Source organism: Scyliorhinus canicula, chromosome 16 (genome assembly GCF_902713615.1).
Source record: "Scyliorhinus canicula chromosome 16, sScyCan1.1, whole genome shotgun sequence".
NCBI classification, from domain to species: Eukaryota; Metazoa; Chordata; class Chondrichthyes; order Carcharhiniformes; family Scyliorhinidae; genus Scyliorhinus; species Scyliorhinus canicula.
Window position 1 is genome coordinate 2,268,540 of NC_052161.1, and position 27,412 is coordinate 2,295,951.

General features: G+C 48.1%; 1 protein-coding gene and 1 long non-coding RNA gene across 2 annotated transcripts; one reads left to right on the forward strand and one right to left on the reverse strand.

The window, feature by feature from the left end:
- Positions 1-292: 292 nt before the first annotated feature.
- Positions 293-3,201, forward strand: LOC119950922. Its single transcript, XR_005457461.1, has 3 exons — positions 293-443; positions 2,059-2,163; positions 3,050-3,201. It is a non-coding gene; the product is annotated as an uncharacterized LOC119950922 (long non-coding RNA).
- A 1,948-nt stretch (positions 3,202-5,149) lies between these two features.
- Positions 5,150-24,613, reverse strand: taf5 (TAF5 RNA polymerase II, TATA box binding protein (TBP)-associated factor). Its single transcript, XM_038822221.1, has 10 exons — positions 23,994-24,613; positions 21,698-22,013; positions 15,807-15,970; positions 13,073-13,208; positions 11,387-11,507; positions 9,892-10,021; positions 8,564-8,728; positions 6,815-6,992; positions 6,535-6,712; positions 5,150-5,823 (listed from the first exon to the last, which is right to left on the reverse strand). Exons 1-10 carry the CDS (start codon positions 24,611-24,613, stop codon positions 5,606-5,608), a joined length of 2,226 nt encoding a protein of 741 aa, XP_038678149.1. The 3' UTR covers positions 5,150-5,605.
- Positions 24,614-27,412: the final 2,799 nt, after the last annotated feature.

Sequence of the window (27,412 nt, forward strand, 5' to 3'; positions counted from 1 at the left end):
GGGGGCTGGGCAGTGAAGGGTAGGGGGGGTGTGGGTGGTGAAGGGTGGGGGGGTTGGCGGTGAAGGGTAGGGGGTGTGGGGCTTAAAGGGTTGGGGTTGAAGGGTAGGGGGGGGGGGGTGTCTGAGGATCAGTTAAGTATTGACATGGCTGCGGGGTCCATGCTCCGCTCCCCGAATTGCCCCATAACCTGGCCATTCGCTTTGGCAGCTTTCCAGTTCTAACCAGGTTTCCAAGTCATCTCTGATTGCCAAGAGGCTGGTTTCTTTGTCCGTGTGTGTCTTCAGACCATGAAAGCAGTTTCAGGATGTGTTGTAAATTGTTCTGTTTCCCTCTGCAGTTTGTGTGAGGAGTGAGAATGGCGGGTCATGATGCTGGCAGTCAGCATCAGTTCACTGGCTTCCAAAAGTATTTCAATGCCTACACCATCACAGGGAGGAGGAACGTAAGTACCAATAACAGAAACATTGGTGTAAAAGTGCAGAATTCTCTGAAATAACTTAATTACTTATCAATCTGAAGTAGATTTTAGTTAGCCAAGGATATTAGGTGATTTTAAGGCGAGGTGGGGTGGAAGGAGGTTGGGTAAGATCAGCCACAATTTCATTGACTAGCGTTGTGAGAAAACTTTGAGGGGCAATATTCCTTGTATTTCCTTAGCAGTTGACCGCCTCGTTGGGGCAGCCCAAAATGTTTCTCCAAATAATAATATCGTAGCCACTGTTGGCAAAATGCCTTCACTGCTCTTGGTTTACTTTATATTTCTCAGAGCGCCAATGTGTACAGGGAGCTCCTATAAACTGCAATGACTATATTAGACAAATTCAGTGATGGGGAAGGTGAGCAGTGTGAAATTTCCACTTTTATGAAAAATAGAATTTATTTTCAAGTTGAGAGGCAAGTAAATCACAAACTTTAGATGGTGGTACAGTAAGAAATTAAGAAGGCATATGTTGTCCTTTATTGCAAGGGTGTTGGTGTATGAGAGTAAGGAAATCTTGCTGTAATAATATCAAACCATAGAATCCCTACAATGCCGGAGGTAATTCGGCCCATTGAGTCTGAACCAACCCTGTGAAAGAGCCTCTACCCAGGTCCAAGTTTCCACTCTATCCCTGTAACCCCATAACCATTAGGAGCAATTTAGCATTGCCAATCCACCTAACCTGCAAATCTTTAGACTCTCGGAGGAAACCGACACAGACACGGGGAGGAAGTGTAAACTCCACGCAGTCTCCCAAGGCTGGAATTGAACCTGGGTCCCTGTTGAGGGACAGAGCTAACCGTCATGCCCCTTAGGGTGTACATAGCGCATATCTGATACTATAGGTGGAATACACTATACAGTTTTGGTTTCCTTACCTCAAGATATAGTTGACTTGGTGGGGGTTAAAGGCAGGTCTGATTTCTGCGGCAAGGGGGTTATCCTTTGGCACCCCCTGTACTTCCAATGTGGAAAACGCTTGGAGGGTTTACCAGGATAGCTCCGGAGGAGTTCTACTGACTGGAGATTCTAGAACTAGAGGCCAGAGTCCTGAGAAAGAGGTCAGTTATTCAGGGTGGGGATGAAAATTGTGAACCATTGGCATTTTCTGTGAACTAATACTCAGTCATTGAGTGTTCAAGACAGAGGCATAAATCTCTGCACATGAATGGATATGGGTGGACCAAGCATGGTGACACAGTGGTTAGCACTGCTGCCTCACGGCGCCAAGGGCCTGGGTTCGATCCTGGCTCTGGGTCACTGTCTGGGGGGAGTTTGCACATTCTCCCCGCGTCTGCGTGGGTCACACCCCCCACAACTCCAAAAAGATATGCAGGGTAGGTGGATTGGCCACGCTAAATTGCTCCTTTAAAAACAAGCATGGATATGGGGGGGGGGAAACAGAATTGAGGTAACACAGCTACCTCAATCTTACTAGATTTAAGGGGCTACATGGTGAATGTTTGTTCTAAAAAGCCTCATTCTTTCATTCAGTAGAATGCAGGTCCATTCTAGTTTATCTGTTCTCTCCTTCTTGGAGCTGGTTACGATTAACAAATGCTCTCCCTGTTCACAGTATGTGATAGCTACATATTCAACAATTGCAGTGATTTGTTTGTTCTTCAAAATGAGATCCAAGAAGAAGGCACCAGCAGCAATCACAGAAAATAAATGACATGTGGTAAGGAATTCATTTTATTACTCCGTGCTGTACCTGTCCTGGGAGTGTTTGATGGGGACAGTGTAGAGGGAGCTTTACTCTGTATCTAACCCCGTCCTGTACATGTCCTGGGAGTGTTTGATGGGGACAGTGTAGAGGGAGCTTTACTCTGTATCTAAGCCCGTGCTGTACCTGTCCTGGGAGTGTTTGATGGGGACAGTGTAGAGGGAGCTTTACTCTGTATCTAACCCGTGCTGTACCTGTCCTGGGAGTGTTTGATGGGGACAGTGTAGATGGAGCTTTACTCTGTATCTAACCCCGTGCTGCACCTGTCCTGGGAGTGTTTGATGGAGACAGTGTAGAGGGAGCTTTACTCTGTATCTAACCCGTGCTGTACCTGTCCTGGGAGTGTTTGATGGGGACAGTGTCGAGGGAGCTTTACTCTGTATCTAACCCCGTGCTGTACCTGTCCTGGGAGTGTTTGATGGGGACAGTGTAGAGGGAGCTTTACTCTGTATCTAACCCCGTGCTGTACCTGTCCTGGGAGTGTTTGATGGGGACAGTGTAGAGGGAGCTTTACTCTGTATCTAACCCCGTGCTGTACCTGTCCTGGGAGTGTTTGATGGGGACAGTGTAGAGGGAGCTTTACTCTGTATCTAACCCCGTGCTGTACCTGTCCTGGGAGTGTTTGATGGGGACAGTGTTGAGGGAGCTTTACTCTGTATCTAACCCCGTGCTTCATAATGACTCTGAACATTAGGGTGTGTTTAATTCCTAAAGTTGTCCTTCACTTCAGTTAGGAAAGGATTGTTGCCAGTTTTGTCAAACACAGCTGGTTTGATTTTGAATTTTTGAACTGTGCTATGATATGTGTATATGATTCCATCTCTTTGATTCTTCATTTTAGGTTCTCCTCTGGGGCAGGGCAAGTGGAATTTAAGGATCAGCATGTGAAATCTGTGTGAATGTTTGAAACTTCTGCAATCGTGTCACTATAATGGTGTATTTTAAGTTATCAGTCTTCACAAATAAAACTCGTGGGAAGCCATGTGCTGTTTATTTTTGCGTGGAAATGGTTTTGTGGTTGGAGCAGGTATCCTAGGGCATTTGGGGGGGGGGGGGGGGGGGGGTCGATCTAACCAGTGCTCTGCTCTCACAATCAGAATTGAGACTCTTCCTCGAGCACATTTCCATCGGCCTCTCTCAGCGTGAGTGTGTTCGCACATATCAGAATTCTCGCCAACCCGGGCAGCAGGGTGGCGCAGTGGGTTAGCACTGGTGCCTCACAGCGCCTCGATCCCGGCTCTGGGTCACTGTCCGTGTGGAGTTTGCACATTCTCCCCATGTTTGCGTGGGTTTCGCCCCCACAACCCAAAGATGTGCTGGGGAGGTGGATTGGCCACGCTAAATTGCCCCTTCATTGGGAAAATGAATTGGGTACTCTAAATTTCAGGGGGAAAAAAATGATTTAAAAAAAAAAAAATTCTCTCCGCCCAATAATTGCCATGTGTTCTTGAACATAAATTGCAGGCACAGCTGTTGCACTCCCACCAGAACTTGCTGCCCATTGTCTGGCCTGTGACTCAATCAGAAAAGGAGTTGATGCATGTGGTCTGAAGAACACTGGCTAACATCATGCGATCAACCTCCTGAAAAGCCACACCCACGTTGAAGCCTATGCTCTCGCTAATTGTGTTAAGCACAATTTCCAGCCAGACTGTACCTGGGTCCTGATAGAATGATTGTATTACACAGAGACCAACCGATGGGGATGGCCATTATTACAAGGTCACTTGACTTGGATTCAACAATTATTTGAGGGCACTTCAGGAGGAGGATAACCATTTTAAAATTAATGCGTTGCTCGACCTAGAGCCAATGCAACTCATCAAACCAGGATGGGAAGGAGGGCAGGCATCAGAATTTTATGGAGTACATGAGATGTGGGGCTAGCAAAGAGGACAGTGGCACTGTCCCCACACAAGCCTGGGGATCTCCTGACCAATACCAGATGCATAAGATGAAGTGCAGGTTAAATTTGGATGTTTCAAAGAACAGTACAGCAGAGGAACAGGCCCATCGGCCCTCCAAGCCTGTGCCGACCATGCTGCCCGTCTAAACTAAAATCTTCTGCACTTAGGGGTCCATTCCAGAAATTAACCTGACAACTGGTGTGAACAGTTAATAGAGCACAGACCAGTACGAATATAATGGCTCCTATCTCTGGATGAAAAACCCTACCTTGGGTTTGACAGAAGTGTTTTTAAATCAGACACCAGCCTCCAGTTGCTCCGTGAGTGTTTGGTGGAGCAGTGAAGAGGAAACTGGTGCGAAAGGTTGTACCGATCACCTACAATTTGTGATGGGAATTTATTTTCCTGCTCCTGCAGAAAATATAGATCACAAACTAATTTCAGGGTTTTATTCAAAACTTAAAAAAACAAGAATAACACCATTCACATTAATACAAAACATCCCAGAACGACAATATGTCGCAAATATGCTGCAGGCGATTCACCTTGAGGGAGGGGTCCCTCAGGTAAGTGACCTCGAGGAGGCGGGAGGGAATAGAGACTAAATTTTAAAAATGTCACGGATGCCGTGAAAATATCTGCATCCCCTCCATTTTGAGATGGATGGTGGGGAATTAGGATGGGAACTAGCACGGTTCATCATCCTGGAATATGTCTGAATGTTGGGGTTGGGGGGGGGGGGAATGAAATGAAAATGGCTTGTCACGAGTAGGCTTCAATGAAGTTACTGTGAAAAGCCCCTAGTCACCACATTCCGGCGCCTGTCCGGGGAGGCTGGTACGGGAATGTGCCCATAACGGGGTTTATATGTGGGGGGGGAAAGGGGGAGAGAGACGTTGCAGAGGGTTATATGTGTGGGTGGGATGATGTTACAGCGGGTTACATGTGTGTGTGTGTGTGTGTGTGGGGGGGGGGGTGACGTTACGTGTGTGGGGGCTTGCGTTACAGCGGGTTGTGTGTGCGCGTGAGGGGGGTAACGTTACAGCGGGTTGCATGTGTGTGTGCGGGGTTGGGGTAACGTTACGTGTGTGGAGGCTTACGTTACAGCGGGTTGTGTGCGCGCGTGAGGGGGGTGACGTTACAGCGTGTGTGTGGGGGCTTACATTACAGCGGGTTGTGTGTGTTCGGGGGGGGTTGGGGTAACGTTACATGTGTGTGGGGGCTTACATTACAGCGGGTTGTGTGCGCGCGTGAGGGGGGTGACGTTACAGCGGGTTACATATGTTCGGGGAGGTGATGTTGCAGCAGGTTATATGTGCGGGGTTGGGGTAACGTCACAGCGGGTTAGATGTGTGCTGGGGGGTGGGGTTGACGTCACAGCGGGTTAGATGTGTGCTGGGGGGTGGGGTTGACGTCACAGCGGGTTAGATGTGTGCTGGGGGGTGGGGTTGACGTCACAGCGGGTTTTGTGTGCACGCAGGGCGGTAACGTCACAGCGGGTTATATGCACCCGCAGCCAGCAGTAGATTGCGACGGGTGAAGTGCAGGCCAATGACTGGCGTGGATTTAGTCATGTAGGAGCCTAGTAACAGCTCCTGAGAGTTGTCGGGCAAGTTGATGTGGCCAGTGGCAGTGCTGAAATCGTCCGTCTCCAGGTCCTCAAAGGCTTTGACCGTGTCCCACATTTTCACCGTGTGATCCATAGAACCTGAAACACAGCAATTCAGCACAGTGAAGACAGTTTTACAGCTGGGAACTTCCGAGACTGCTCCCAGTGTTACTTTACTGTACGAAAGCCACCAGTAACACCAGTAGAGGGGATTTCCCAACTGACATTGTCCTATTAATTCCCGTGCTTGGGGTAAATGTCCCGAATGAGGCAGGACTGGTGCATACGAGACAAGAAACGCTAGGAGTCAACTCTCGCACCTTGCTGCACAGGAAATAAAACTGCAGGAATGGTGTTGAAATAACTACAGGTGAAGCCGCGGGAAGACAGGGTCAACTGCAGAGCAGCAATCGACAACTCTGGACATTGAACTGGGCAGCTAAAAGCTGGTTAGAGGGCAGTGTACTGCATATGCGACTGCATTAATAATCCACATTCAAACCCCATTAATTGGTTTCTGTGAAGCTGTCAGATTATCATAAAAATAAGTGATTCACCAATGCCCTTTTGGGCAGGAAACGCTCCTTACCCAGTCTCGGCTCCAGTCTGTGGTTCCAGTCCCACAACATGGTTGAATCTTAACTACCCTCTGAAAGGACCAGTTTGCATTAAATCAATACCAACAGTTGAAGAAAGATTCTCACTAGCTTCTCAGAGTGATGAGGGGGTGAGTATTCATCAGCCATGCCAGCAAAGAGAAATACAGAAACATCTGCCCTTCACGCACCCCATAAAAACACTCAATCTCACCTGAGGCTAAAATCTCGCCATCTCGGCTGAACTTTAGTGCGTAGACCGTGTCGGTGTGACCTTTCAATTCGCCCACCAGTAACCCGTGCCCAATGTCCCACAGCAGGATGCGGCCGTCTGTTGCCCCAGACGCCAGGTACCTGCCATTTGGAGAGAACACCAACGAATGTATCGGGCCCTGGGAAGAACACGAAAGGGACATTAATGAGTGGGCCTGTTTGAGTGGGAATATGGGGACAGTGTGGGACTCAGCAACAGCCACTCACACACGGCTACATACCTTGTGTCCTGTAAGGATCCTAACACAGTTGCCATTCAGCACGTCCCAGAGCCGGATGGTCCTGTCTGCAGACCCGGTCACCACGTAATTCGAGTTGGGATGAAATCTTGTGCAGGTGACATCAGAGAGGTGACCTGAGAATATTCGCAAGGGCTGGTAGTGGTCAGTCACCCAAAGCCTGAGTAATGTAAGGTCCCAAATTGTTAACAAATACATCATAGTAACTCTCCACCCACTATGTTCCTGGCCCCAGGGAGAGACAGTCCAGCTTCATTAAAGTCTATCTGTACAAAGTTCAGTACCGATTGTCAAAATGCAGATGTTTTAGAAAAGCTCAGACAAACGTGGTCGGGCACATTCAGTGATATGAAGAAAGACTCAGGGTCTGTACGTACTGCAGGGCCTGTACGTACTGCAGGGTCTGTACGTACTGCAGGGTCTGTACGTACTGCAGGGCCTGTACGTACTGCAGGGCCTGTACGTACTGCAGGGCCTGTACGTACTGCAGGGTCTGTACGTACTGCAGGGCCTGTACGTACTGCAGGGTCTGTACGTACTGCAGGGCCTGTACGTACTGCAGGGCCTGTACGTACTGCAGGGCCTGTACGTACTGCACGGTCTGTACGTACTGCAGGGTCTGTACGTACTGCAGGGCCTGTACGTACTGCAGGGTCTGTACGTACTGCAGGGTCTGTACGTACTGCAGGGCCTGTACGTACTGCAGGGTTCTGTACGTAATGCAGGGTCTGTACGTACTGCAGGGCCTGTACGTACTGCAGGGTCTGTACGTACTGCAGGGTCTGTACGTACTGCAGGGCCTGTACGTACTGCAGGGTCTGTACGTACTGCAGGGTTCTGTACGTACTGCAGGGTCTGTACGTACTGCAGGGTCTGTACGTACTGCAGGGTTCTGTACGTACTGCAGGGTCTGTACGTACTGCAGGGTCTGTACGTACTGCAGGGCCTGTACGTACTGCAGGGTCTGTACGTACTGCAGGGCCTGTACGTACTGCAGGGTCTGTACGTACTGCAGGGCCTGTACGTACTGCAGGGCCTGTACGTACTGCAGGGCCTGTACGTACTGCAGGGCCTGTACGTACTGCAGGGCCTGTACGTACTGCAGGGTCTGTACGTACTGCAGGGCCTGTACGTACTGCAGGGCCTGTACGTACTGCAGGGCCTGTACGTACTGCAGGGCCTGTACGTACTGCAGGGTCTGTACGTACTGCAGGGTTCTGTACGTACTGCAGGGTCTGTACGTACTGCAGGGTATCAGGAGGGTGGAAGTGAAGAAGATATTTCACCAAGATATGGAGTCCATTCATATCAATGTAGTCATTGAAATGGAAAAATGAAGCTGAATTGCTGAGTCACAACCCCACACTCACCCTGCCACTCGATCGTGACCCCACATTCGCACATTCACCCGTGCCACTCGATTGTGACCCCACATTCACACACTTACTTTGCCACTAGATCATGACCCCACATTCGCACATTCACCGTGCCACTCGATTGTGACCCCACATTCGCACACTCGCCGTGCCACTCGATTGTGACCCCACATTCATACACTTACTTTGCCACTATTGTGACCCCACTCACGCACTCTGCCACTCGATCGTGACCCCACATTCGCACTCACCATGCCACTCGATCGTGACCCCACATTCGCACACTCACCGTGCTACTCGATTGTGAGCCCACTCACTCTGCCACTCGATCGTGACCCCACATTTGCAAACTCACCGTGCCACTCGATCGTGACCTCCTGAAATGAAGTAGTAGCCGTACGGAGAAAACTGTGTATCCCACACTGGGTAGTTATGTCCTTTGTAGCCGACGAGGCAGGTGAAGGTCTGCAGACTCCAGAGTCTCACTGTGCCATCCTCTGAGCTGGACAGCAGATAATTTCTGAGTGAGAGAGTGCAGAAGCGTTAAACACAGGCAGATTTCCAGGCTGCAAAGTCAAGTCTGTCTTGGTCAAAATCTTCCTCGTTTGTCGAGGGTTCCACTGCTGCGAGTGCACTAAACTCAGCGTTGATCCTCTGGGTCCAAATCAATTCGAACTGTTTTCTCTTTTCTACTCTCTCAGGATGTCAAATCCATGAAATTCCTCAGCTCTCCACTACAATTTACAGGCTTCAAAATCCTCTCTCCCCAATTAATCTCTCCTCTCTCGCACCTTTCATCCATGGATGTACTCTACCCTCCCCTCACGAGTAGAACTGACTCGATGGAGAGTGTGTGTGTGTGTGGGATACAGCAGATCTGCAGCACAGCGGAGTTAGTCAGGAGGTGCAGGCTTTGCTATGCCAGAGTCTAGGAATATGGCAGCGAGTGATATTACAGCTTCCCATAAGACCATAAGACATAGGAGTGGAAGTAAGCCATTCGGCCCATCGAGTCCACTCCGCCATTCAATCATGGCTGATGGGCATTTCAACTCCACCTACCAGCATTCTCCCCGTAGCCCTTAATTCCTCGCGACATCAAGAATTTATCTATCTCTGCCTTGAAGCCATTTAGTGTCCCGGCCTCCACTGCACTCCGCGGCAATGAATTCCACAGGCCCACCACTCTCTGGCTGAAGAAATGTCTCCGCATTTCTGTTCTGAATTTACCCCCTCTAATTCTAAGGCTGTGCCCACGGGTCCTCGTCTCCTCGCCTAATGGAAACAGTTTCTTTGCGTCCACCCTTTCTAAGCCATGTATTATCTTGTAAGTTCCCGTCTGAGGTGCATGCACAGTTTCCTGCACGGTGATGTGAAAGATCCCATACCACGATTCTGAGTGCTCCAACCCATGGCACTGCCAATACCAATCCCCCAACCATCACTAAATAAAGCTAATCTATGATCAAGTTACTGCTATCAGTGAGAGCCTGTTGTGTGAATGTTTCAAACACACCAATAATTATTACAATTCAGAACACTTCAGGGGGTGCGAAGCACTTGGGGATGTCCCAGGGTCATGACAGGAGCTACGGAAATGAAAGTTCTTTCTGACCAGTGCCTGGTCTGTTCATTTTGTTCGAAACAAAGACGTTTACTGGTTTCCAAGTAGCTGCTTCTTACCTGTCAGGACTGAAGCTTGTCCCATACACTGGGCCACCATGTCCCAGTAACATTTTAAACTCACACGCAGTTTTCTCATCCATTATCCGCTCCAGCACATCTTCCGACTCCTTGTCGATTAAACTGAGATCTAACGGAGAAAGACAAACCAGTTAGCGAGACTGCTCATACTGGGACTGAGAGCAACACACTTCCCGTAGCACAGCCAATCTCAGAAAAGGCTAGAAATTTTATGTATGTGTATCTTGATGTATAAAAATCAAATCGTAGAGTAAATGCCCTGAGAGATGGAAATCTCCTTGACTGCCCTGAGCTACAACAAACTGGTCTTGTGTGTAGAAGTGTACAGGGCTGTATGATGAATTCACTGCTGTGCTCCGAAAGCTAGGTGATTTGAAACAATCCTGTTGGACTTTAACCTGGTGTTGTAAGACTTCTTACTGTTTTCAGGAAGAGTTCCAGAGACTCTCAAAACTCTGAGAGAAAACATTTCTCCTCAGCTCTGTCTGAAATGGGTGACTACTTACTTTTAAACAGTGACCCCCCAGTTCTAGATTCTTCAACAAGAGGAAACATCCTCTCCACATTCGCCCTGTCAACACCCGTCAGGATCTTAAAGGCTTTAAGTCACCTCTTACTCTTCTAAATTCCAACAGATACAAATCAAACCTTTCCTCATGTGACAACCAGCCCATTCCTGATATTAGTCTAATGAACCTTCTTTGAACTGCTTCTAATGTATAACAATAATTGCTTATTGTCACACGTAGGCTTCAATGAAGTTACTGTGAAGTTACTGTGGCCCCTAGTCGCCACATTCCGGTGCCTGTTCGGGGAGGCCGGTACAGAAATTGAACCGTGCTGCTGCCTTGATCTGCATTTCAAGCCAGCAATTTAGCCCAGTGTGCTAAACCAGCCTTTATTTACATATTTCCTTAAACACAACCACAACTTATGGATCAGGTCTAAGCTCTGCAGTCCTGCAACATCCAGCTATGAATGGCGGTGGACAATTAAACAACTCACTGGAGGAGGAGGCTCCACAAATATCCCCATCCTCAATGACGGAGGAGCCCAGCAGCATCAGTGCAAAGGACAAGGCTGAAGCATTCGCAACAATCTTCAGCCAGAAGTGTCGAGTGGGTGATCCATCTCAGTCTCCTCCGGAGGTCCCCAGCATCACAGATGTCAGTCTTCAGCCAATACGATTCACTCCCCGTGATATCAAGAAATGGCTGAAGGCACTGGATAATGCAAAGGCTATGGGCCCTGACAATATCCCGACAATAGTACTGAAGACTTGTGGCCCAGAACATGGCGCACCCCTAGCCAAGCTGTTCCAGTACATCTACCCGGCAATGTGGAAAATTGCTTAGGTGTGTACTGTACACAAGAAACGGAAAAACCCAATCTGGCCAATTACCGCCCTATTAGGCAGGAACATAGTGGCGGTGATGGACACCTGAGGGGCAGCCTGGTTGCCGGCTATTTTTACCTGTAGCCCCTTTGACGCTGCGCAGTTTCTTTGGTGTGACACTCCACACTCTGACAGTGGAATCAGCAAATCCTCCTGCTATCAGACTAGAATCATCGGTGAAGTCAACCGCAGTGAGACCCTGCAGCGGGGGGGAAAAGGCGGAAATCACAGATCAGAAAGCAAACAGAACAAGATGGCCATTTCTGAAGAATTAGTCATTAAAAACATCAAATTTACATACAGTAGTCCTACAATCATAAAATGATTGAAGCCCATTGTGTCTGTGCGACTCTGCAAAAGCAATTTACCCGGTGCCAATCCCCTCCTACTGTAACTAAACCAATCTCTTGTACAAATTCAACAACTCTGTTTACAGATCTAAATCCCAGTTAACTTCTGGATGACCTTGTCTAGCTGTACTCTCACCTTTAACAATCTGTATACCTGTAAGTCCAACATCTCCCTGTTTCTTCACTGCATCATGACCCCATTATCCTGCTGTTCATTTTCCCATATTTCATTGACCATCTATCTGCTAAATTAGTGCCTCCATTTGATTTAATAAGGTAGAGCAGACTACTGATCCCCACCGTGACCTCCTCACAAGATAAAAATCACTGGCTAGTTACAAGTGTGCCAACAATGACAATATTTTCCCTCCTTGAACCAATTTAACTAGGAAACTACCTGCTCACATATATCTCCAGCCCTGGAATATCCTGACCATTTGAGCACTGGGAGTACAGGGCCCGGTGAGAGATAGAGTTCTCAGCCATCAGGGCAGCGGTCAGTCCACTGAGGTTGATTTTGCAGGAGTTTGACTGGAATGTTTGTGGATCTAGCTTAAAGAGGGCCATGAGTGTTTGTTCAGCAGCCCTCCCATTGAACCCTGAGGATACGGTGGAGGTATTGTTAATGGAATTTCTCTCGTGCTCTTATGGACTGGTCAGGTGAGCAGGGAAGTGGCAAATTCAATCCAGAGAAGTGTGAGGTGATGAATTTCAGGAGGTCGGACAAGGCAAAGGAATACACAATAAATGGGAGGATACTGAGAGGTGTAGAGGAAGTGAGGGACATTGGAGTGAATGGCCACAGATCCCTGACGGAACTCACTGCCTGAAAGGGTATTATAGAGGCAGAAACCCTCATTGGGAAGGCGGCAGCAGATACACACCCAAGTTGAAAGTTTCCAATCTGAATGGGTATCGAGATTGCATGTCCGATAATGGTGTTCACTCTTCATCTTTCATTTACTGAGCAGGAATATAATTTATCACATCTGGATTTCCATTTGGCCACATGGAGCTCAGAACAACCTAATGGGCAACAAACCCCGTGGACAACAATGACCATGAAAGCATTTGACTCTGTCTCCAGTCAACTCCGTCGCTTGAACTGTTCTGGAAACCATTCTTCCCTGTGCACTATTCTCTCCCTCACCGAGCCTCGAACCAACACTCTCATTAGCACCAGGTGACCCAGAGTTCGGAAGTTCCCTGGCACAGCCTGGAATAGGAAACAGAGTGGCACATCCAACAACTTTCCAATGACAGATGGGTAAGCAGGGTAGAGGTGCTTCAGCGGACGAGAGCAGTTTCTCACACCAAGAGGACTATCTATATTGGCTGCAGCACGAGTGGGTCCTTGTAGGAAGATGGCAACCTTTAAAGGCTGCACTATGTGTCCATGCGGTAAATCACTCACCTGATAGGCATTGAGGAAGGTGTAGAAACAGATGGAGGGAAGGCAATCAGGCCCAAGCTTCACCCGCTTTGTGGCTTCTTTCATTATCATTATCTTGTCCACTTTGTCAGAATCTTTCAGCTCAGGAAGTGGAATTCTGAAGGAAGGAAAGAAAGAAAGATTTTAAAGAACAATCCTTCTCAATCCAACAGTGTTGAATTAGAAAGTCAGATTGACAAGGTGGATCTTTGGGTGATCGGGTCCATGCTGACTGTGTGTGCAGCAGTCCCCTCAGCACCAAACTCCCGCTCCATCCCTGCAGACTGAAAGTGTTACTTCCCTCAAGTGGACAATCAAAGGGCAGCACGATGGCGCAGTGGGTTAGCCCTGCAGCCTCACGGCGCCGAGGTCCCAGGTTCGATCCCGGCTCTGGGTCACTGTCCATGTGGACTTTGCACATTCTGCCCGTGTTTGCGTAGGTTTCGCCCCCACAAGTCAAAGATGTGCAGGCTAGGTGGATTGGACACACTAAATTGCCCCTTAATTGGATAAAATGAATTTGGTACTCTAAATTTAAAATAAAAAGTGGACAATCAAAAACTTTTTAAAATTGTTATTTGTTGCCACTACCACCATTCTTGAAGGAAGTGGGTTTGCACCAGAGTGCACGGCAGTGCCTAACTTGGCATCTGGAAAGGGACACTGGATAACTAAAGGGTCCAGCGCCCTAGCCCGTGCTGTACCTGCCCTGGGAGTGTCTGATGGGGACAGTGTAGAGGGAGCTTTACTCTGTATCTAACCCCGTGCTGTACCTGTCCTGGGAGTGTTTGATGGGGACAGTGTAGAGGGAGCTTTACTCTGTATCTAACCCCGTGCTGTACCTGTCCTGGGAGTGTCTGATGGGGACAGTGTAGAGGGAGCTTTACTCTGTATCTAACCCCGTGCTGTACCTGTCCTGGGAGTGTTTGATGGGGACAGTGTAGAGGGAGCTTTACTCTGTATCTAACCCCGTGCTGTACCTGTCCTGGGAGTGTTTGATGGGGACAGTGTAGAGGGAGCTTTACTCTGTATCTAACCCCGTGCTGTACCTGTCCTGGGAGTGTTTGATGTGGACTGTGTAGTGGGAGCTTTACTCTGTATCTAATCCCGTGCTGTACCTGCCCTGGGAGTGTTTGATGGGGACAGTGTAGAGGGAGCTTTACTCTGTATCTAACCCCGTGCTGTACCTGTCCTGGGAGTGTTTGATGTGGACTGTGTAGTGGGAGCTTTACTCTGTATCTAACCCCGTGCTGTACCTGTCCTGGGAGTGTTTGATGGGGACAGTGCAGAGGGAGCTTTACTCTGTATCTAACCCCGTGCTGTACCTGTCCTGGGAGTGTTTGATGAGGACAGTGTAGAGGGAGCTTTACTCTGTATCTAACCCCGTGCTGTACCTGTCCTGGGAGTGTTTGATGGGGACAGTGTAGAGGGAGCTTTACTCTGTATCTAACCCCGTGCTGTACCTGTCCTTGGAGTGTTTGATGGGGACAGTGTTGAGGGAGCTTTACTCTGTATCTAACTCCGTGCTGTACCTGTCCTGGGAGTGTTTGATGGGGACAGTGTAGAGGGAGCTTTACTCTGTATCTAACCCCGTGCTGTACCTGTCCTGGGAGTGTTTGATGCAGACAGTGTAGGGGGAGCTTTACTCTGTATCTAACCCCGTGCTGTACCTGTCCTGGGAGTGTTTGAAGGGGACAGTGTAGAGGGAGTTTTACTCTGTATCTAACCCCGTGCTGTACCTGTCCTGGGAGTGTTTGATGGGGACAGTGTGGAGGAAGCTTTACTCTGTCTCTAACCCTGGACCATTTCTGGATGTTATAATAAAAATGCTCACAACTTGGTTCACAATTTCAAACATTTGAAACATTTATCACAAAATACCCCCTGATTAAATAAAGAATAAATAACGTGGAAGAAGTAAAATCCAGTATTCTGTTGTGTGACAAGACACCCCTTGGTTAGTCAAATGATGTCAGCGTTAAGAACAAGAGTAAAGGACATAATGAAGTCAGAGCTAAAATATTGACCGCTGCAATCATTTCCTGGAGCAATAATCCAAGCATCACCAATAAAAGAGAATGACACAGCGTGCTTGAGGGGCTGATTGGCCGAGTTTGTGCTGGTTTGCTCCTACAGACAACTGGCACACACACCATGGTCGAATGGTCTCCTTCTGTGCTAAAGCAGTTCTGTGACACGAGGACAGTTTGTTTAAGAGTCTAATATTGAGCTCACATGACTGAGGTGATTCGATTGAAGTGTTTAAACTGGTGGAAACAGAGAAACTAACTCTTCTGCTGGGGAATCCAGAACAAAGGGACAAAATTTTAAATCTGGAGTCAGGCTGTTCAGGGGATGAAATCAGGAAACCCGTTTTCCATACAGTGGGAATGTGAAACTGTGCGTGTGGATGCTGGTGCTCAACAGAAGCTTTCAAAACAGTGAGGTGATTATTTACGAAGGTTATCAACGGCTATGGAGCAAAGACGGGTGAATGGAGTTGATCTAACTGAATGGTCAAACAGACAGAAGGGCTGAACAGATTCCTCCTGGTGAGAAATATTTTCTAATTGCCTCTCGCAGGAGAACAACAAATCACAGAGCAGAGCTGAGCTGCTAAATGTAGATATGATCCAACAGCTGAACAGGGTTGCAGGGAGTCAGATTGCTGAGTGAAGCTGTATGGATATGGCTGTGATAATGCTGTCCTACTCACCTGTTTTGTGGTGGAGCGTTTGGGTCCTGCTTCTTGCTCTTCGCCCCCAGGCTGTCCTTCTTTGGCTTTTTCTTCTTTGGTTTCCCCTCCTCGTTCTCTCCTTCCTCATCCTCATCGTCAAGAGGCAACTCGATCTCCGGCTCCTTCAACAGCCCAAAGAACACCTGCCAAGATTTCACCAAGTTAACTGGGCCCAGGATCAGATTTGACCAACCCAGAAAACACACCCAAATGACACCTCCTGACTCAGGGCATTCCCATTCAGAAACTCAACATTTCACAGCACAACCTGGTACGTTTCACCTCCTTTCTCTCCTCTCCAATGTGTCAGCTCCAATCTGGGCTACAGATCTTCCACCACTTTATTCGTGAGCGAGATGGCGGGCTATCCAACTAGAGGAAGCCTCAAATCAACTCTGAACTACCTCACCAGATCGATCGTACTCTCACTCAGGAGCAAACACACTATCCTGCAGAATTCACGGATTGGGACTCTAATTATTACTCCAACTGTATCACCAAAACACTGGCAACACCCTGACTGAGATCTATACAGACTGGGAATCAAGCCTGGATCCTTTCCCGATCTGTAATGGCTCGTTCATTATTTGTCTGACGAAGAGTCAAAGAAACATTAACTCTGTTTCTCTCCTAATTGATATTGCCAGACCGGCTCAGCTTTCCCAGCATCCTCTGTTCGTGTTTGTTACTTTTCACTGTAACGGATACACAGAGAGCAGTGTGGAGTTGTAACAGATATAAACAAAGACAAGTACAGCACAGGAACAGGCCCTTCGGCCCTCCAAGCCCGCGCCGACCATGCTGCCCGTCTAAACAAAAATCTTCTACACTTCCGGGGTCCCTATCCCTCTATTCCCATCCTAGTCATGTATTTGTCAAGATGCCCCTTAAACGTCACTATCGTCCCTGCTTCCACCACCTCCTCCGGCAGGGAGTTCCAGGCACCCACTACCCTCTGTGTAAAAAACTTGCCTCGTACATCTCCTCTAAACCTTGCCCCTCGCACCTTAAACCTATGCCCCGTAGTAATTGACCCCTCTACCCTGGGAAAAAGTGTCTATGCCCCTCATAATTTTGTAAACCTCTATCAGGTCGCCCCTCAACCTCCGTCGTTCCAGTGAGAACAAACCGAGTTTATTCAACCTCTCCTCATAGCTAATGCCCTCCATACCAGGCAACATCCTGGTAAATCTCTTCTGCATCCTCTCCAAAGCCTCCACATGCTTCTGGTAATGTGGCCACCAGAATTGAACACTATACTCCACGTGTGGCCTAACTAAGGTTCTATACAGCTGCAACATGACTTGCCAATTTTTATACTCAATGCCCCGGCCAATGAAGGCAAGCATGCCGTATGCCTTCTTGACTACCTTCTCCACCTGTGTTGTCCCTTTCAGTGACCTGTGGACCTGTACTTCTAGATCTCTCTGATTTTCAATACACTTGAGGGTTCTACCATTCACTGTATATTCCCGACCTGCATTAGACCTTCCAAAATACATTACCTCACAAAACACAGACAATAGTGTGGCATTGTAATGGATACACAGACCATCAGTGTGGAGTTTTAACGGATACAGACAGCAGTGTGGAATTGTAATGAATACACAGACAGTAGTGTGGAGTTGTAATGGATACTCAGACAGCAGTGTGGAGTTGTAATGGATACTCAGACAGCAGTGTGCAGTTGTAATGGATACTCAGACAGCAGTGTGCAGTTGTAATGGATACACAGTGGGGTTGTAATGCATACTCAGACAGCAGTGTGCAGTTGTAATGGATACACAGTGGGGTTGTAATGCATACTCAGACAGCAGTGTGGGGTTGTAATGGATACACAGTGGGGTTGTAATGGATACTCAGACAGCAGTATGGAGTTGTAATGGATACTCAGACAGCAGTGTGTGGTTGTAATGGATACACAGACAGCAGTGTGGAGTTGTAATGGATACTCAGACAGCAGTGTGGAGTTGTAATGGATACTCAGACAGCAGTGTGGGGTTGTAATGGATACACAGTGGGGTTGTAATGGATACTCAGACAGCAGTGTGGGGTTGTAATGGATACTCAGACAGCAGTGTGGAGTTGTAATGGATACACAGACAGCAGTGTGGAGTTGTAATGGATACACAGACAGCAGTGTGGAGTTGTAATGGATACTCAGACAGCAGTGTGGAGTTGTAATGGATACTCAGACAGCAGTGTGGGGTTGTAATGGATACTCAGACAGCAGTGTGGAGTTGTAATGGATACACAGACAGCAGTGTGGAGTTGTAATGGATACACAGACAGCAGTGTGGAGTTGAGTTTTCACTTTGGGTGCAGTAGACAACCAGTTGCAGATTGCACTTATTTTGAGAAGTGTGATGAATGTGAGGAATTGCTATTTAAGTTGTATTGTATGTATGTGTGGCTGAATTTTTTTTAAAAGACAGACTCTGGAAGACTTTGTGACTGCTAAAGGTGCAATTAAAATATCTTAACAGTGAGATCATCTAATTTCAAGCCATGTATGTTTACAAAGAGGGGCCGAATGGGAGTTTGTTATGACTTCTGGGGAGTAAATAATTAGTGAAACTATTAGAGAGACAGTGTTTAAACGTAAGTAATTAGGTCATGGAACTGGAGTGGGATAAAGATGATGTAGTAATGGGAGATGCCAGGGCTGGTGCAGGCAGTCAGTTCTGAGTGAGTTTAGTTTTGGCTGTGACATGAACATCAGCTTCTGCAGAAGGCTGTCAGAGATTCAGCATTAACCCAACAGGATCTCTCTCTTCAAACAGTCTATCAAAAGATTTCTCTATCCAAAGGTTTATGAGTAATCCCATGTTTGCTAACTGGAGTTAAAAGTGGGTTTTGACATAATAATCTTTATTATTGTCACAAGTAGGCTTACATTAACACTGCAATGAAGTTACTGTGAAAATTCCCGAGTCGCCACATTCCGGCACATGGAAGGAGAATTCAGAATGTCCAAATTACCTAACAGCACGTCTTTCGGGACTTGTGGGAGGAAACCGGAGCACCCAGAGGAAACCCACGCAGACACGGGGAGAGCGTGCAGACTCCGCACAGACAGTGACCCAAGCAGGAATCGAACCTGGGTCCCTGGAGCTGTGAAGCAACAGTGCTAACCACTGTACTGGCATGCCAGATGGGTTTGGCTTGATTGAAGATAAAGAAGGTATCAGTTAAAAGTTAAAAGTGTTTCTTTTGATAAGCATTGTTAACTGGTTATTGCAAGCTATTTTTCTGTGATGTTGAGGTAGTTTAATATTGTGTTCATAATAAAGTTTGTTTTAAAAAGCATATCCCTAATTGTGTGGAATCACTTCTGGAGCAAAGTATCCTTTCCTCAGTTTTACAAATGAAAAAGAGAGTGATTGGGATTCCTATCTGGTGTCCTGGCCAATGTTGGGGTCTGGTCCGGGATCATAGTAGAAGTAGGTATTTCTCCAGAGTTTCCACTCGAGTGTATGAAAATTGCTGAATGTAGAACCGACAATGAACCTGAATTATTGTATTTTATAAAGAAAAATCTTTAAAAGATTGAGAAACATTTATGATATTTTTATAAGTGGTAACTTGGGTCTAGTTTAACATTGTTGGAAAAGGGCTCATCAGAAGAAAGCATTTTAAATTTTTCTCTTCTTCGGTGATCACTCAGAAACGAGTATGATTATCCACCTAGGAAACTCCGTGTTTCTGGTCAAGGTTCTGTGAGTTCTTGTGTGGCTGATGATCCCGATCCTAGAGCCTCATCTTTGATCTCACACTTGGCAGGTGTTTCTGGGAGGTGGACTCAGGATCACTGGTATTCCTTTCTCAGGCTCCTTTTCCAGGCCTCCTCTTGCTGACGGGTATCCTCAAAAGAATTGTGTCCCTTCAATAGGAGGTTCCTCCAAGTCGGTCCTGAGCAAGGGCCGCCCAGGCATCGACATCTATGTTGCATTTCTTGAGGTAAGTCTTCAGGGTGTCTGTGAAGCTCTCCCTTTGTCATCCGCTTGTTCTAAGCCTTTCTTGAGCTGGGCAAAGAGATTCCCTTTGCCAGTCGGGACTGTAACATCCTAAGCACATAGCCGGCCCAGGAGAGTTAGTTTCTGATGATCGTGGCCTTGATGCTGGTGTTCTTGGCTCCTTCAAGGTCACTGATGTTAGTGCGCCTGTTCTCCCAGCTGATGCGGAGAATCCATCGCAGGCAGCGCTGATGGTACCTCTCCAAGTCCTTGAAGTGTCGTCTGTGCATAGTCCAAGATTCTGAGCCAGAGAGAAGATTGGCAGAATGACTGGGAGGATGACTGCTTTGTACACGAGGATCATGGTATCAGCACCAATGTCACCATTGTCAAAGTTTCTTGTACTCAGGCATCCAGAGGAGGCGTCACGGATTGGATACTATGTTGATTATCCCATTGTCTGCCCTACAGTAGAAGTGGCTCCCCAGGTATGGGAATGTTCTATGTTTGGGAGAATTTCTTCACTGATCTTGATGGAGGGAAGAGACTGGCATCTTACCCTGGGTGGGATGGTAAAGGACTCAAGTCTTGTTGAGGTTGAGAACGATTCTTTGGCATGCTTCCATGAAAGTGTCAAACATAGCTTGGGAGAGGGTGGAAACGGCATGGTCATCCGATTACTTCCACGAGCGATGTCAATGTCGTTTTCTTCACGGCAAGGTAGCAATCCAAGGAAAGGCAGTTTTAATTATAATGTCAACCACCACTAATGAGTAACCTGATTTTAAATGACTGAACATGATTTTTCTATATAGCACCATTTTTAATAATAATAATCTTTATTAGTGTCGCAAGTAGGCTTACATTAACACTGCAATGAAGTTACTGTGAAAAGCCCCTAGTCGCCACATTCCGGTGCCTGTGCGGGTACACCGAGGGAGAATTCGGAATGTCCAATTCACCTAACAGCACGTCGTTTGGGACTTATGTGAGGAAACCGGAGCACCCGGAGGAAACCCACGCAGACACGGGGAGAACGTGCAGACTCCGCAGACAGTGACCCAAGCCGCGAATCGAACCTGGGACCCTGGTGCTGTGAAGCAACAGTGCTAACCATTGTGCTACAGTGCCGCCCTAGTGCAAAAGATTGTAGCAACTGGACTTGTGCTCAACCAAATTTGTGTTTAAAATTCTGCAATCTTTTTGGTGGTTACATTGATTGCAGGTGCTCTGTATTGCAGGGTGAGGGCAGGACAACGCAGAGGTCTGATCAGCTGGATATCACTCAGTCTCTGTGTGAAATAGAAATTGTATATCGTGCTGACAGCATTTCACTGCATCTTCAACACTTCCTGAGTACAGACCAAGGTTGTGCAATAAAGATGAAACTAAATCAGCCAGGTTACTCCTGCACCTCCTAACAGTGACATCTGGCAAGCATTGCAGCACAACTCCCGTCTATCCCTCCTGGCCCCCAGGACCCCTGATGGTCAACAACCGCAGTGGAGAGCTACACTTCTACACCGGCAATCCATGTAAGTCTCCCCCATGACAAGAGAGTCAAATCTCAGGGAGGATAGTCACTGCTGGCCACAAAACATTACCCAGCAATCCAATAGGAAAGCTCGAGACATAGCTGATCTCAGCTGGGACCCGCGCACGGCTGAAAAGGCTCATGTACAATGATGACCCTCTGCAAATATATCTCGGATAGGAGAAGGCATTCAACTACGTAATCTGCTGGGCTCCACAGAGAATGAGGTCTGGGATCCCAGGGTAGCCGATTCAAGAGAAAATGGGGTCTGGGATCACTGATTCAGTAGAGTATGGAGATTTTGGGGGTCCTGATTCTGTAGAATATGGGGTCTAGGGGCCCTGGGGTAGTTAATTCAGTAGAAAATGACTGTTCCATACCTTTGTTTTATTTGCTTCCCTCTTAGCTTCTCCGGCCATTCCACCAGACGTGACCTCGATCTGCTGCTTGCTCCTGGGCATTCCATCAAACACGTCGATGAATAGGTGCTCCTGTACAATGTTCCAAATCTGGTTGTTGTGTCTCTCCTGTAGGTGACGCTTCAGGCACTGGTAGGAGTCCCGTGAAATACGCAGCACAAACTTACTGGTCCGAAAATCCAGCACGGTTTCATTACCCTGCATGTGTTCCTTCTTCGACAGCCCAGCTAGTACTCGCAGGTCATCATGGTAATAACCTTCCTGATCGCCGTGATACCTGTAAGCAACCAGGAAACAGGTTCAGACTGTGACAAGGTGCAGCTGGACATGGGGCAATGTAACCTCTCCCAAACACTCCTGAACCATGGTTATTCAGTAAATCTCTACCAGAGAAAGTCAGCCATATTCCCAAAGGACACCCTCCCCACAAGGTCAGCTAATTCCCCAACATAGATGCAAATATAGTGTGCCAGCACCGGACTCCGTTTCCAGGAGCCAGCATTTACAAAAAGTAATACCTTCAGCAACTGCAGCCCCAAAATGTGTGTGCGCAAGGGGGGGGTCTATCCCAATCAAAACTGCTAATGGTAGAAGAATGCTGCGGTTGTGAGAAAAAGATGTTCATGGTTCGGGGAGGGGGGGGTGGTGCAGACACAACCCTGAGATGTTGGCCAAGAGGAAACCCATCTTCAAGAAAAGGGGAAATCCAGATAGGACAGAGAGAGTGAGCGCATAATAGGATGCAGATAGGAAGTGAAAAGAAAGGAAGAAAGTTCCCGTTGACCTGGAAGGAGGTGAAGCAAACATTGGACAGAAACTCCATTGTAGGAGGCATAGGAACAGGAGGCCTTTCAGCCCTCGAGCCTGTTCCGCCATCATGGTGGATGTGACCTAACTCCATGTCCCTGTATTTGACCCTAATACCTTACTATAACAAGGCTCTATTAATCTCATATAAAATTAACAATTAATCTAAGCTAGCATCAATTGCTGTTTGTGGAAATAAAGTTTCCATTCCACCCCACGTTCACGTGCTTCCTGATTCCACTCCTGAAAGGTCTGGCTTGATTTTATTTAGACTCTGCCCCCTTCCTGGTGCTGGATTCTGCAATCAGGCAAAATAGTTTCTATCTACCCTCTTTTAATCTTTATCAGTGTCACAAAGTATGGCTTACATTAACACTGCAATGAAGTTACTGCGAAAAGCCCCTGGTCTCCACACTCCGGCGCCTGTTCGTGTACACAGAGGGAGAATTCAGAATGTCCAATTCACCTAACAAGCACATCTTTCAGAGCTTGTGGGAGGAAACCAGAGCACCCGGAGGAAACCCACACATACACGGGGTGAACATGCAGATTCTGCACAGACAGTGACCCAAGCTGGGAATCAAACCCAGGTCCCTGGCGCTGTGAAGCAACAGTGCTAACATGTGCTACCGTGCTACCCCAGTTTCCCATATTCCCAGAGCTCTGACGTAGACTCATCCAGACTCAAAACGTTAGCTCCCTTCTCCCGTTGACAGAGATGCTGTCGGACCTGCTGAGACGGTCCAGCATTTCCTGCTTTTCAGATTACAGCATCCGCAGTAATTTGCTTTGATCCCATATTTTGCTGAAAGCTTCTAAACTGAGGGGAGTCCAGGCCCAGTTTGTGTAATCTCTCCTTGTAATTCAGGGTGAAGTATTATTGTGGTGAATGTGCAGTCTGTGCCTGAGCAGTGAGCTGAACAGGATGCTGAGCTGTGTTTCACACTGCCCTCTCCCTGGGTTATATTGATCATTGGGAGCTGGATGTTGAGCTCTGTGTTTCACACTGCCCTCTCCCTGGGTTATATTGATCATTGGGAGCTGGATGTTGAGCTCTGTGTTTCACACTGCCCTCTCCCTGGGTTATATTGATCATTGGGAGCTGGATGTTGAGCTCTGTGTTTCACACTGCCCTCTCTCCCTATATTTGGGTGGGCGGCACAGTAGCTAGCACTGTTGGTTCACAGCGCATGGTCCTGGGTTCAATTCCGGGCTTGGGCCACTGTCGGTGCGGAGTCTGCATGTTCTCCCCGTGTCTGCGTGGGTTTCCTCCGGGTGCTCCGGTTTCCTCCCACAGTCCAAAGACGTGCTGTTGGGTGAATAGGCCATTGTGAATTCTCCCTCTGTGACCCGAACAGGCGCCGGAGTGTGGGGACTAGGGGCTTTTCACAGTAACTTCATTGCAGGGTTAATGTCAGCCTAGTTATGACATGGTTATTGGGGGTCTCACTTGTGGAAGAAGTGGCGGGCTTCCCTCTCATGCTGGTTGTAGACCAGCTCCAGGTAGAGGTGCACGAAGACGGGGTAGAGCAGGGTGGAGAGCTCGGCTTTGAAGGCGTCCAGCGCCGTCTCGATGAAGCCCTTGAGGCCGGTGTAATACTCCTCGTACAGGCTGGGGTCGCCCTCGTTGCTGTAGGCCGACAGCACCGAGCTAACGTCGGGCTGGTGGACCGAGTCTGAGCCGCGCTGGCCGGCCGCCCGAGACTCGTCCAGGCTGTCCTGCAGGTTGGCCTCCTTCCGCAGGATCTCCTCCGCCTCCCTGAAGTGGTTCTTCTTGAGGAACTGCAGCACGGCCAGCAGGGTCTGCTTGTCAGGGAGGTCGGTGCCGGCCGGAGGCTGGGCCGGGGCCTGGGCCGGAGGCTGGGCCGGGGCCTGGGCCGCCGAGCCTGGCCGCTGGCTCTCAGCCGGGCTCTCAGCCGGCTCCACCTTCAGGGTGGGTGAGGGAGAGGGAGAGGGAGAGGGAGTGGGGACCGGGACCGGGGACGGAGCCGGGGAGGCGGTCGGGCCCGAGGCCGGGGACGGAGCCGGGGCCTCGCTTGGCGCCGCGGGCGGCTCCGGCACCGCCGCCATTTTGACAGCGTCTGGGATTCTTTGCGACACACGGCGCTCCTTTTAAACAGCGGTCGCCCCGCTTTACGGCAAGAGGGCAAACCGCCTCCGCTGCCGCCTCACGACAGTTTGGGCAAACTGCAAATCCGCTTTACGGACGAGTCCTCTCTTAAAGGGACAGTTCAGGGGTGTGTCAGACAATCACAACAAGGGTCATTTCTTCAACTTAGTCAAAAGGACAGTCTTGAGACAACCACACTGTTGTTACTCAAATACAAACAATGATGAAAAGCGACATACAAAGGGGCGGCAGGGTTGCACATTGGTTAGCACTGTTGCTTCACAGCGCCTGGGACCTGGGTTCAATTCCCGGCTGAGTCACTGTCTGTGTGGAGTCTGCACGTTCTCCCCGTGTCTGTGTGGGTTTCCTCCGGGTGCTCTGGTTTTCTCCCACACACCAAAGATCTGCAGGTTAGGTGGATTGGCCATGATAAATTGCCCTTAGTGTCCAAAACATTAGGTGGGATTACTGGGATAGAGCGAGGGAGTGGGCCTAGGTAGGGTGCTCTTTCCAAAGGTCAGTGCACACCCGATGGGCTGAATGGCCTCCTTCTGTGCTGTAGGGATTCTACGAAATCTCAAGAACATTTTGAAGGCTTTTCACAAAAAAATGTTCATTGAAACTACTTTCTCGCACTAGAAAAATTGATAAAGCTTTAAAAAAAACGAAACAGCACGAGTAATGATCATCAAAATGAGTTCAACTGGTCAAAGTCTAGAGCCACTTATGCGCTGCCCATAGCTGCAGATACTTGTGAAGAGCCCATGGCTCAGGGTTGGCCAATGTTTAACTGTCACAGGAAACTCACCGCAACACAACAATTCGAGGACTGTGCAAGGCCATTCAGCCCATCTTTCCCATACAAAACAAAATTATCTCACCTGTACCATCATATAACATAGAACGTAGAACATAGAACATTACAGCGCAGTACAGGCCCTTCGCCCCACGATGTTGCACAGTCCTGTGAAACCCTTCTAAAGTCCCTCTACACTATTCCCTTATCGTCCATATGCCTATCCAATGACCATTTGAATGCGTTTAGTGTTGGCGAGTCCACTACTGTTGCAGGCAGGGCATTCCATGCCCTTACTACTCTCTGAGTAAAGAACCTACCTCTGACATCTGTCCTATATCTATCTCCCCTAAATTTAAAGCTATGTCCCCTCGTGCTGGACATCACCATCCGAGGAAAAAGGCTCTCACTGTCCACCCTATCTAATTCTCTGATCATCTTGTATGCCTCAATTAAGTCCCCTCTTAACCTTCTTCTCTAACGAAAACAGCCTCAAGTCCTTCAGCCTTTCCTCATATGACCTTCCCTCCATACCAGGCAACATTCTTGTAAATCTCCTTTGTACCCTTTCCAATGCTTCCACATCCTTCCTATAATGCGGCGACCAGAACTGCACACAATACTCCAAATGCGGCCGCACCAGAGTTTTGTACAACTGCAACATGACCTCATGGCTCCGAAACTCAATTCCTCTACCAATAAAAGCTAACACACTGTACCCCTTCTTAACAATCCTCTCAACCTGGGTGGCAACTTTCAGGGATCTATGTACATGGACACCGAGATCTCTCTGCTCGTCCACACTACCAAGAATCTTACCATTAGCCCAGTACTCTGCCTTTCTGTTATTCCTTCCAAAATGAATCACCTCACAATTTTCTGCATTAAACTCCATTTGCCACCTGTCAGCCCAGCTCTGCAGCTTATCTATGTCCCTCTGGAACTTGTAACATCCTTCTGCACTGTCCACAACTCCACCGACTTTAGTGTCATCTGCAAATGTACTCACCCATCCTTCTACGCCCTCCTCCAGGTCATTAATAAAAATGACAAACAGCAACGGCCCCAAAACAGATCCTTGTGGCACACCACTAGTAACTGGACACCAGTCAGAGCATTTCCCATCAACCACCACTCTTTGTCTTCTATCAGCTAGCCAATTTCTGATCCAAACTGCTAAATCACCCTGAATCCCATGCCTCTGTATTTTCTGCAATAGCCTACCGTGGGGAACCTTATCAAACGCTTTACTGAAATCCATATACACCACATCAACTGCTTTACCCTCATCCACCTGTTTGGTCACCTTCTCGAAGAACTCAATGAGGTTTGTGAGGCACGACCTACCCTTCACAAAACCATGTTGACTATCTCTAATCAAATTATTCCTTTCCAGATGATTATACATCCTATCTCTTATAAACCTTTCCAAGACTTTTCCCACATCAGAGGTAAGGCTCACTGGTCGATAGTTACCGGGGTTATCTCTACTCCCCTTCTTGTACAAGGGGACAACATTTGCTATCCTCCAGTCCTCTGGCACTATTCCTGTAGACAAAGATGACTTAAAGATCAAGGCCAAAGGCTCAGCAATCTCCTCCCTAGCTTCCCAGAGAATCCTAGGATAAATCCCATCCAGCCCAGGGGACTTATCTATTTTCACACTTTCCAGAATCGCTAACACCTCCTCCTTATGAACCTCAAGCCCTTCTAGTCTAGTAGCCTGTATCTCAGTATTCTCCTCGACAACTTTGTCTTTTTCCTGTGTGAATACTGACGAAAAATACTCATTTAGCGCCTCTCCTATCTCCTGGGACTCTACGCACAACTTCCCTTGACTGGCCCTACTCTTACCTTAGTCATTCTTTTATTCCTGACATACCTATAGAAAGCTTTAGGGTTATCCTTGATCCCACCTGCCAAAGACTTCTCATGTCCTCGCTTGGCTCTTCTTAGCTCTCTC